The sequence below is a fragment of the Mizuhopecten yessoensis genome, unplaced genomic scaffold, assembly GCF_002113885.1.
Source record: "Mizuhopecten yessoensis strain PY_sf001 unplaced genomic scaffold, ASM211388v2 scaffold2971, whole genome shotgun sequence".
Taxonomy (NCBI): domain Eukaryota; kingdom Metazoa; phylum Mollusca; class Bivalvia; order Pectinida; family Pectinidae; genus Mizuhopecten; species Mizuhopecten yessoensis.
The window spans coordinates 86,941-99,733 of record NW_018404811.1 but is presented as its reverse complement, the minus strand read 5'-3'; the positions used below and the strand labels follow the sequence as shown (position 1 = coordinate 99,733).

The 12,793-nt window shown below is 43.5% G+C and overlaps 1 protein-coding gene across 2 annotated transcripts in view; it reads right to left on the bottom strand.

Moving 5' to 3' along the window:
- The window catches only part of LOC110446731 (MAM and LDL-receptor class A domain-containing protein 1-like), a 38,216-nt gene that overhangs the window by 8,845 nt on the left and 16,578 nt on the right, over nucleotides 1-12,793 (bottom strand). For both annotated transcript variants that reach the window (XM_021492016.1, XM_021492017.1), the window contains exons 13-14: nucleotides 3,946-4,103; nucleotides 159-366 (exon numbers count right to left, since the gene is read on the bottom strand). In XM_021492016.1, the coding sequence (XP_021347691.1) occupies nucleotides 159-366; nucleotides 3,946-4,103 (366 nt within the window). The remainder of the gene's footprint in view (nucleotides 1-158; nucleotides 367-3,945; nucleotides 4,104-12,793) is intronic.

The following is a 12,793-nucleotide window of genomic DNA, read 5'->3' as shown; positions in this document are numbered from 1 at the left end:
CAGCCTGGAAGTACTTACCGGAGGTACTGGAGGAACAGCCTGGAAGTACTTACCGGAGGTACTGGAGGAACAGCCTGAAAGTACCAACCGGAGATACTGGAGGAACAGCCTGAAAGTACCTACCCGAGGTACTGGAGGAACAGCCTGGAAGTACTTACCGGAGGTACTGGAGGAACATCCACAGCTTCCTGCTGATAATTTAATGTCGTCGATAGCAATATCTCCACGAAAACCAGTGCCTACAACGCCCTCTATGTATAGGTTGTACTCATAACTCAGCGGAAGGATTTTTGAACAACTCTGTTGCCATATGTCACCCTTGTCGCCAACGTAAGAAATGATGTTCGATTTAACACCTTGGCAATCCTACAATAAAAATACAGCATCAGGATCAGAAATGAATAATAGAAAAAATAAGTTGTAATGTTGTTTATTATTCGAAATGAAAAATAGCTACCAATTTCACTTTCCGACATTGGAAAACCAATGTAATTTCTTATAGAAATTTTAAAATATTATTTAAGTAAGTAGACGTAAATGCTATACGTTTAAAAGGTGTCACATAAAGGTATGCCTCCTACATGTTGTCACTTCCACAGTTCGGGGATCGAGAAAAAAACAACCTGCAGAATTTGTGATTTGCTATTGTGCCTTGTACATTGGAACAAAAACAAGACCAAAATAAATCTTCCTCTAACTTCCACCCCGACCCGCAGGGTTGTAGCGTGCCAATATGTGAAAACAACCCAATGGGTTCCTGTTCCATGGTAATACATGTTAATGGACAGGTATCTTCAAATCTTGTTTATGATGAACAACTAGCTATAATGAACTAAATGGTTAGACATGTACGAGTTTTCTCTTAACATAAAATGTCATTAAAAATCTGATATGTTTTATATAAATACTTATCTTCTAATGGTACAATTACGTTTGCTTTAACAAAAACACATTAATAAAAAGGACATCTAATAATCACTGTTTTGAAGACTGTGTCATTAAGCTTCCGTGTGATCCAATAATTTACTTTCAGCTGAATATGTCAAAAAGATTATCACCATCAAACTGGCAAATAACATCCAACCAAATGACTAGAACTAAACAAGACTGATGAAGACATTTGTGAGAGGAGGAGCATCTTCTAACTGCTATAACAAACATGACATATTGAACCACATATGAGAAAGAGGTAGAAGTAAACATGAGAGAAGAGGCAGTAACGTGTAACACCTATTCCATGTAATGGTTGACTCGAAACAGCTTGTTTCAATGGCATTTTACAGATAGCTGCTCTATGCAATTACAAAGTCCGCATCCAATATTTGGGATCAAGCTGTAACATATTTGTCTGATGTTACAGAGGTACTAGTCACTTCGTTTGATGGAGGGACCAATATTCTGTCACATGATAAGATACTAATGATGTTTACATACAGAATGTACATATGTAAGCCTTTCTTTAATTCTATTTACTGTTAATCTCCTGCATAAGGAGGATAAATAAAATTGCAACTTTACAGTAGAAACAGAACCGTAATGAGATTCAAACTCATGACCGCCGAACTCATGACATCCAATCAATCTGACAATACTTGTGTATTGCCCAATCCAGCAATAATCATATTCCAAACGAAATTCAGGAGAGATCATTCAAGAACAGAATACACTGAGTACTCTTGTGTTTTGCTGTGACATGACAGGGATCCAGACGGCTGATGGTGTCACTGCGATAATGACATTTGTTCAATTGAAAATTGGGTTGTAAAGTAAGCAAATATTTATGACCATCAATAATCAGGAGGTAAACTTGACCAACTCGCAAACTTATCATTGGAACACATATAACACAACAGCTTTAATCGTTTTATGAATGAAAGTACCGATATGGAGTGACTGATACCGTACCACGCTGGATACAGTCTGATCTGAGTGAAAGACGAAAGTCTGCTGCCATCGGATCAACCACCTCACATGACAAAGTGATAGATTTCGGGGATCCTCAGGGGTCGGTGTTAGGACCCCGAAAATACTGTTTGTACTCCAAACCGATTGGAGAGATTTGTCGTCGCCATAGTCTTCACTATCACTGCTATACTGATGACACACAAATTTACATTATAATCAAATCACAGTACAGTTGGGATACAGTTTCAGAAAATTTTGAAGCTTGTCCGACAGATATCAGTATCTGGATGAACGCCAACATGCTTAATCAGGAAAACCTGTGCTATATTTATTGCACTGGTTACCTGTACGATACAGGTCGCAGCACAAAATGTAGGTGTACACATACAAGGCACTAATTGGAACAGCTCATCTGTACCTACAGGAGCTTGTTACCCTGTATCAGCCGTCACGATCACGGCGGTCGGAGTCAGAATCTTTGTTGTGTGTCACAAAATCTCGTACTGTGACCTACGGAAACAGATGCTTTGGGAGGGTTTCGGCTACGTTGTGGAATAGCTTACCATATGCTTTTAGAAAGTCAAATACCCTGGCCAAATTCAAGAGGGACATCAAAACTCACCTTTTCACGTCTGCATTTAAGATTCTCTGCAAAGACGTAATGTAAACACCACCCTTTATTTGTTCAATTATGTGCACATTGCTTGCTTAAATGTATAAAAGTGATTGTAAACCTTTGTTTATGTTTCACAATCATAACTATTTCTATTATGCATATGATGTAAAGCGCTTCAGATTAATTTTACAAATTAAATAGGGCGCTATATAAATGTTGTATATTATTGTTATTTATTTGTATATGAACTTTAGTTGCTTTTGAAATTACCTGTGTGTAAATCAAAAGATCAGGGTTGGGAAAATGCTAAATTATGAAAAATTGACCAGAAATATCAGAATTGAACAGGAAATCTCATCGAGCACCAAAGTTACCATAAACATAAGATTGAACAGAAATTCTGATGGACACACCTGAATGTTTTCAATGAAATGTACATTTATACATCTCAAGTGAATAGACCATGAAGAACGAATGAAAAATATACTGTTAATAGAAAAAGTAGAACAGTTTGACCTTTATATTTTGATGGAATATTGAGAAATCCTCCAATACGTAATTGTTGGTGTTTTCAGGGCCCTATAGAAAGAAGCCAATAAGGATAAGTATATTATTTTTGTCTTTTTCTTTTTGGTGATAATGCTCAAACATAAAAAAATCGGACTTGTGATAATGATCCTCTCATATATTGACCATCCACGCTAACCTTAACTTCAGTGAATATGTACCAATGTTAGCGCCAGTTACTTTGGTGTAGATGTACCAGTGTTAGCGCCAGTTACTTTGGTGTAGATGTACCAGTGTGTACCAGTGTTAGCGCCCCTTACTTTGGTGTAGATGTACCAGTGTTAGCGCCCCTTACTTTGGTGTAGATGTACCAGTGTTATCGCCCCTTACTCTGGTGTAGATATACCAGTGTTACCTCCCCTTACTTTGGTGTAGATGTATCAGTGTTAGCGCCAGTTACTTTGGTGTGGATGTACCAGTGTTAGCGCCCCTTACTTTGGTGTAGATGTACCAGTGTTAGCGCCCCTTATTTTGGTGTAGATGTACCAGTGTTACCTCCCCTTACTCTGGTGTAGATGTATCAGTGTTAGCGCCCCTTACTTTGGTGAAGATGAACCAGTGTTAAAGTTCCTTACTTTGGTGTAGGTATACCAGTGTTACTTCCCCTTACTGTGATGTAGATGTACCAGTACTAGCCCCCCTCACTTTGTTGTAAATGTACCAGTGTTAGCGCCTCTTACTTTGATGTCGATGTACAAATGTTATCGCCCCTTACTTTGGTGTGGATGTTCCAGTGTTAGCGCCCCTTATTTTGGTGTAGATGTACCAGTGTTACCTCCCCTTGATTTGGTGTTGATGTTCCAGTGTTACTTCCCCTTAATTTGGTGTAAATCAACAAGACACTAGTCACCTCCTACCTTAGTGTAAACGTTCAGACCACCAATCTCCAATCCATTCATGTTGTACCAGAACTTCAGACAGACATCATTCAGTGCTGGGAGGGTAGGCGACATGAGGACCACTGTAGCGTTAGGGGCTTTACCGGACGCCTCCAGGTATAGGTATAAACCATTGCCTATATAATATGTAGATAGATAGCAATAATGAATCATGATATAATTACACACCAATGCCTCCATGTAGAGCATAAACCCACAATACACCTTTGCACATACCGTCAATATAATGTGAATATTTAACGATTTCCTGTCGAATAGCATATCCTATAGCTTTTCAAATGAAAAATACAGGAACTATCACGCTTAATGAAAACTTGCATCAGCTGCATTTACTGCATCATTTCATTTCATTTTCGCCAATGAGATATTGACTCCTAACAACATCATAAAACAAATCGTTTTACACTAGGACAAATGGAAATCAGAAGTGAGATTTGCCACGCGGAAAAACTATCACTTTTGGTATTGTTCAATCAAAAGTGTTCTTCTACTGTACAACATTCAATATTCGTGGATATTTATTTTCGTTGTTTGAAGCCGTCTAGATCGTTTCTTAGTACACTCGTTCGCATATACACCCATATAAACAAACAGTACCATAGCAACCCCAAACGGACGAATGTCATAACACAGTAAACAGTGAGACACCTAAAAGGCAATGATATATGTTGTTCTTTATTTAAGGGGGGAGGGTGCATATATTGGCTGCATGCATTCAAATATGTTTCTTACAATGCCATTTCTAACATTTCGTACACTTATCTCTTACCAAATATTAGCGGAATAGTAGCAGAAACCGGTAAATTTTGAGTTGGAAATTAAATACGAGGCGCAGCTTTGTTGTGAAGCACGATGTCATCATCTGTGTTGATGCATTCTCATTTCTTGCTCGCAACAGATACAAAAGTTATTATTGATCTTATTATTTGTTGTTGTTGTTGTTGTTGAATACAGAATACGTATTTTACTTGTGAAGTGGTATTCAAGGGAACCATTCCCTCTCCCCTATATCCTCACTAGTAAAGATATCACTTCCAGCACTTGTCAATCACAATAGGACGTTCTGTTTACTGTTCCGGATACGGAGTAAGCGACGGTAGCGTTTATTAGTATATCTCTGCTGTATAGGATTTTCCATTAGAACAAAATTACCCGATCGAGTTTCCAATCGGTACGTAGAACCAATTTAAAATGCAATTAGTCTTGATGTTAAACGTGACACCAATTAAAAAAAAATGACGTCAAATGTTACGCTACTATTTCCCGCACTTCGTTTCATGCAGCAATATTATCATCGTTTTTGTTTCAAAATGTAACAAATACTAAATAAAGTGGGTTTTGGCGTTGGCCACCATGTACATGTACAAGGAGGCAATTGTGTCACCATACCCTGCCTCCGGCACTCACACACAACCACGCATACACAACACACATGGTGGCACGTCCTACAGTGACACAACACACATGGTGGCACGTCCTACAGTGACACAACACGCATGGGGGCACTTCCTACAGTGACACAACACCCATGGTGGCACGTCCTACAGTGACACAACACCCATGGGGGCACGTCCTACAGTGACACAACACACATTGGGGCACGTCCTACAGTGACACAACACCCATGGGGCACGTCCTACAGTGACACAACACACAACACACATGGGGGCACGTCCTACAGTAACACAACCCACATGGTGGCACGTCCTACAGTGACACAACACGCATGGGGGCACGTCCTACAGTGACACAACACCCATGGGGGCACGTCCTACAGTGACACAACACACAACACACATGGGGGCACGTCCTACAGTCACACACCACACATGGGGTACGTCCTACAGTGACACAACACACATGGGGGCCCTGCCTACAGTGACACAACACACATGGTGGCACGTCCCACAGTGACACAACACACATGGGGGCACGTCCTACAGGGACACAACACACATGGGGGCACGTCCTACAGTAACACAACCCACATGGTGGCACGTCCTACAGTGACACAACACCCATGGGGCACGTCCTACAGTGACACAACACACATTGGGGCACGTCCTACAGTGACACAACACCCATGGGGGCACGTCCTACAGTGACACAACACCCATGGGGGCACGTCCTACAGTGACACAACACCCATGGGGCACGTCCTACAGTGACACAACACACATGAGGCACGTCCTACAGTGACACAACACACATGGGGACACGTCCTACAGTGACACAACACACATGGGGTACGTCCTACGGTGACACAACACACATGGGGGCACGTCCTACAGGGACACAACACACATGGTGGCACGTCCTACAGTGACACAACACCCATGGGGCACGTCCTACAGTGACACAACACACAAGGGGGCACGTCCTACAGTTACACAACACACATGGGGCACGTCCTACAGTGGCACAACACACATTGGGGCACGTCCGACAGTGACACAACACACATGGGGGAACGTCCTACAGTGACACAACACACATGGGGGCCCTGCCTACAGTGACACAACACACATGGTGGCACGTCCCACAGTGACACAACACACATGGGGCACGTCCTACGGTGACACAACACACATGGGGGCACGTCCTACAGGGACACAACACACATGGTGGCACGTCCTACAGTGACGCAACACACATGGGGGCACGTCCTACAGTGACCCAACACACATGGGGGCACGTCATACAGTGACACAACACACATGGGGGCACGTCATACAGTGACACAACACACATGGGGGCACGTCCTACAGTGACACAACACACATGGGGGCACGTCATACAGTGACCTAAGCTGTTGATAGGACGTTGAACAAATGAAGCCAAACTTAACCAATCAATAGAGAGAATAAGGAACGTATCTAAGAAAGACATAATGACTATAAAAAGTTAAGAGTGTATCGTTCCAAGGATTATCTAGGGTCAATAGTTTTATTTCGAAGCTTACAACCAAATGTATTCCCAAAGTCAGCCTAATACCAAGTTCACGTGGACCCGTGCGCCAATAAGGAATGACACCGTGTTCTGATGGTAAAGACTTTATGAAACACAACGCACAATAATCACATGTTACAACAAAATGGAATCAAGCCGGAAAAGGAAGTGCCCAGCATGGGGCCGCATTTCAGTCAGTGGCGAGGCCGCTTGATATAAGAGAAAGAAAATAACGTACTGGCGTGATTGTCTTTATCTCTAATATGTCCTTTTGAGATAATAACTAATCCTATATTAATGGCAAAGTATGAAAACGAAGAAGGTGAACACTCAATACAGGGTGCAGTGTCCCTGTCCCTTAACCTGTCCTTTGCAAAAAACATGTCTATACATGTACTTATAACACACAAAGTAGGTCAGTAAATGATAATAGTATTGAAAAAAAGTCACAGTTCACACAACGGTTTCATCAGCTGAGGTCCCAATCCTCGTTTTGTCAATAAGGAATAGTACGAGAGCGGGTCGATCGACGAAGTGGAGACTCTGGCACACTTTGCGGAACAGAAGTCATCGGATCAGCCGTATCGGGAACGGAGATGATAGCATCAGGTACAGGAGGCTGTGCAGGCGCGGGAGGCTGAGTCAACACAAGAGGTACTGGCAAGACCGGTTGCAGGTGTAGCGGCTGATGAGAAGTAACTGTAGGGGGCATTTGAGGAGGACACGACAGGTGACCAAATGTCAGAGCAGGGACTGGGGGAATTAAGCCACACGGGTCATCGTCAGAGTCAGAGTCAAAAGTTTTATCTGATACTTGACCTCTGATGGGTCCCTGAGGCGACTGCACAAGAAGTGTTGGTAGTACTGGGTAACACTGCGACATGGGTATGGTGTACATCTTACTACGGTACTGCATGCGAACTGGTAAACTTCCGTAGCTGGCACGTATGATCATTGACAAAGTGAACGACAAGATATTTTTCGCGTACTTTGGTTTTGTTCTTATCACACATGAGAAAGACTAAGTCGCCGACGGAAATACTACTATGGCGTATTTTCATGGTCCCACCGGCTTTGCTTTTGGCACTAGGTACCTTGGTCTGTTCGCGAGACAAACTCTGTATGTGGATGATCCGCCGATCGATGATAGGTAACTGCTCTCCAGTAAGCTGGTCTCTTTTAGTCCAGAGTTCGCGAGAATAGAGACCATCACGCCGAATCCGCGAATTCATCTGAGCAGTGGCGAGGGCTAAAGTGACTGCCGAGACAGTGCCTCCCTCTGGGGATAGGTGAAGAATATCCAACCCAAGTTCCTCTACTGCACGCTCCGCGACTGGGCTCTTATTGGTGTTCTTCACTCTTCCAATCTCAAGGTGAATGCCATGGGAGAGACGAATTTTGTCTTTCTGGAGGGCACAGAAGCCAGGAGCTTGATAAACACGAATGGTAATGCCACCGTCGCATAATGAGCGTAGCTCCGCGAACATAATCAGGAGAACGTTTCGAAGATCCTCATGCTTCTCGCTAGGGATCAATGAGGTTAATGTGTATGATGACACAGTCTCTCTCAAAACTAAAATGTATTGACGGTAACGACGCATCACGTCCGCAGCAAATGTCACTCCGATTGAGGTGGGTGCCTCAACGGAAGACTGAGGCTGAAAGTGCTTTGTAAAAGGCTTTACAGGCTGACAGAAATGGCAGGCAGAAGACACAGATGTATTGGCCTTGTCAACATCCAGGGCAAAGAAGTACCTATTGAAAAGGCGCTTAGTCTGATACTTTGACGGGTGGCTGAATCGGATATGCAAGGCTGTCAATAACCCGTCAAGGGCCGTGCGTGAAACAACAACACGTTCGCATGTAGGTTGGAACGGTTGAGAGTCTCTAACGACAAGAAGGTCATCGGAAGCTTTAACAACGTCCCTGAGGTAGCGCTTGACATCAGGGATCTTGGTGGCCTTCTTAGAAGGACGAGTACGTTGTCTGAGTTGAGAGTGAACGCGTCGTAAGTCTGGACACTCATGTTGCGTTGCGAGCCATGCGGCGCGGATGGTAAACGGCATGTGGATTGTCAGTTCAAGAACATCATTCACAGATACATCGCGGACGACAGAATCTTCCATTTCTGCTATAAACTTGCAAACCTGACATGAAGAGTCGAGACATTCGATGGGGTTCCTGCTGGCAAAGTCGGATGGGAGATTTGTGATTCCTGCGATATGGTGGTGTATAGCATAACGACTGACGATCTATAGGAAGGAAGTCACCCTCGAACTTGCAGAGAACTCGCCCCGCTGCAGCTTTTCATAAGCCTTGACACATGGTCTGCTGTCCGTCAGAACCTGAGTAGTTCCCGAGGCTTTGATGATGTAGGGAGAAAAATGTATTATGGCAGCTCCAATGTCCAAGACCTCTATCTCGCAGGGTAGCCATAATACTTGATGCTTCCGTAATTTGGAATTGAAGAAGCCGGCCAACAGAAGTTTGCCGTTCCTGAGGATGTAGAGAGTGGCTCCTATTCCTCTGCTTTTGACAGAGCCGTCAGTCACGATCCATAGCGAGTCACCAGGCTGAGGTAGATCTATGACCTTGTTACTGCCCAAGGCATGTTTAGCGCGTTTGAAAGAGTTAATGAGGTCATCTGACCATACTACTTTCTCCCTCGATTCTTTTCTAGCTCTAGCCTTATCTAACGGGTCGAGGAGGTCTGCATATCTGGGTAACACGCGACTGAGTACTTTGTATGCGCCCATAAATGAGCGTAGGCCCTGTACAGTAGCAGGGGGTTCAGTAGTTGATAAAGCCGCCACTTTGTGAGGGATAGCCTGTAGAGTACCATTGGACCAAATCCAACCTAGGACAACCGCCCTTTTCGGGCAAACTACAGTCTTGGACGCTGACAAACGAAGGGTGTTCTTTTGTAGTAAGAGAAGGACACGTCGCCAATTGAGAAGAATCTCTTCATGGGTCTGGCCACCGATGTACAAGTCGTCAGCAATTTTGGCAACACAGCCTTCCTGGATGAGATTACCAAGGATCCGGACATGAGCTCTTCGAGACAGGTTTCAGATCCTGGCATGCCCATGGCGGAACGAGTGTACACACGTATACCCTTGAATGGAGTAGCGACGCCGCAGTACTTCATGGATGACGTTGCCAAAGGAATGTGGTAAAAGGCCTTAGCTAAGTCAGTAATGATCAAATGGTTCCATTTACCAATTTCGCGCAAAACACCATCAACGTTGGGCATTAGCGAAGGTTGGGGCTTGCTGTACTGAGCAACCTCACCAAATTAAGTAACAAGTCTGGTTCCATCGTTGGGTTTCCGTACCAGAAAGGAGGTGTTGAGATATTCAACCTGGACATTGACCTGCTCAGGATTAGCGAAGACACCCATTGACTCCAAACCATCAAACTTTGCCTGTACCTCCTCCATGGTGCCCCTGTTGTATTGGGGAAGTCGTCCTTTACGCTGAGGAGGGAGAGTTGGACTCATATTCACAACAGCTTCGATAGGTCCACTCGCGCCGTTAAACTTGGAAATGGAGGGGTTGAAAACATCATCAAACTCGGTGTGGAGTGACTTGAATCTATTGCGGGTGGTTGAGTCTAAACAGGAGTCGGGGTCAACGACGACATCACGTGAAAAGGGTTTTGCATTGGCTGACAGACTGAGCGATGCTGTCTATGACATTATTTTCTTCCTCGTGACAGGATTCGGCATCACCCTCGGTCACAAGACGCGAGCGACTTATGGACTTCCTGTCACGTTCAGAAAGGAAGCGACAATTTATGAGATCATGTGTGGTATAGGGTCGGTTGGCTGTTTTGCATAAGATGCATGACAATGCGGGTCTCTGTCGTGATCTGTCCTTACTCTTGAAACTGTACCCCTTTGAGAATGTGTTGCTGACACGCATAGCCTTGGTATCCTCTATACAGCGGAGCTCATCGAGGAGATAATTGAGGGCCTGAGAAATTTCAGGCTTTAAGGAGGCGAGTGACTTGTTACGAAGCTTAGAACCATATTTCTGCTTCACAAGAATGGGTAGGCCTGGATGAACGAATTGGTGCCATGTGACAACAATGGTGTTATCCAGAGTGGGAGTAAGGTCCTCGTCTACCTCAACAGCTTCACCGCAGTTGGCAGAAATTAAATTGTCCTAAAATGATGCTGTAAGCCGTTGGAACAGATCCTTAGGTCTTTCGTCTGGCTGTAAAGATATCCTCTACAAATCTAGAAAGTGAGCACCGGTGGACAGGAAGCCGTAATGTCGTCTGATTTTTTTGCCAGATAACATATAAGGAAAGTGAGCATTTTACTATGGAGGTTCTTGAGATGACGGGGCAAAAATGGGCAATCTGCCCCAACATTAGGTCTAGGTGGGCATTTTTCTGAGCGGCGGTCAATCGCTGGTCTGCCGGGATGGGGTCGTTATCATTAGTGAAACCCCTATGGAGGTTTGTAGCGGTTTTCTTTTGCCATGTTGCCTCCAGGAAAGGAACAAAATTCTTGTCCAGTGAAAGAATATACACAAGGTTCTGTCGCCAACCTTCATACGATGTTATTGTCTCATGTTTTGTTAATTGCCATTGTTTGGGGGGTCTCGGGGCAGCCATATCGCTATATCACACTGAATGGTATTGAGATGCTCAGGATACATATATCAGTGTACATTGATTCTGTCATCACAAGAAACATGTATCAGTGTACGGTGATTATGTGGTCACATGATACATGTATCAGTGTACGGTGATTATGTGGTCACATGATACATGTATAAGTGTACATTGATTCTGTCATCACAAGATTCATGTATCAGTGTACATTGATTCTGTCATCACATGATACATGTATCAGTGTACGGTGATTATGCAGTCACATGATACATGTATCAGTGTACGGTGATTATGCAGTCACATGATACATGTATCAGTGTACGGTGAATATGTGGTCACATGATACATGTATCAGGGTACGGTGAGTATGTGGTCACATGATACATGTATCAGTGTACGGTGATTATGTGGTCACATGATACATGTATTAGTGTACGGTGATTATGTGGTCACATGATACATGTATCAGTGTAGGGTGATTATGCAGTCACATGATACATGTATCAGTGTACGGTGATTATGCAGTCACATGATACATGTATCAGTGTACGGTGATTATGCAGTCACATGATACATGTATCAGTGTACGGTGAATATGTGGTCACATGATACATGTATCAGGGTACGGTGAGTATGTGGTCACATGATACATGTATCAGTGTACGGTGAATATGTGGTCACATGATACATGTATCAGGGTACGGAGAGTATGTGGTCACATGATACATGTATCAGTGTAGGGTGATTATGCAGTCACATGATACATGTATCAGTGTACGGTGATTATGCAGTCACATGATACATGTATCAGTGTACGGTGATTATGCAGTCACATGATACATGTATCAGTGTACGGTGATTATGCAGTCACATGATACATGTATCAGTGTACGGTGAATATGTGGTCACATGATACATGTATCAGGGTACGGAGAGTATGTGGTCACATGATACATGTATCAGTGTACATTGATTCTGTCATCACATGATACATGTATCAGTGTACATTGATTCTGATATCACAAGATACATGTATCAGTGTACATTGATTCTGTCATCACATGATACATGTATCAGTGGACGGTGATTATGTCACATGATACATGTATTAGTGTACGGTGATTATGTGGTCACATGATACAAGTATACTTACAGTGATTCAGACCATTCCGAACATGCAGTTACCTCAACAAAACGAGCCATTACTCAGGGGAAATTAATTCCATTTTATTCG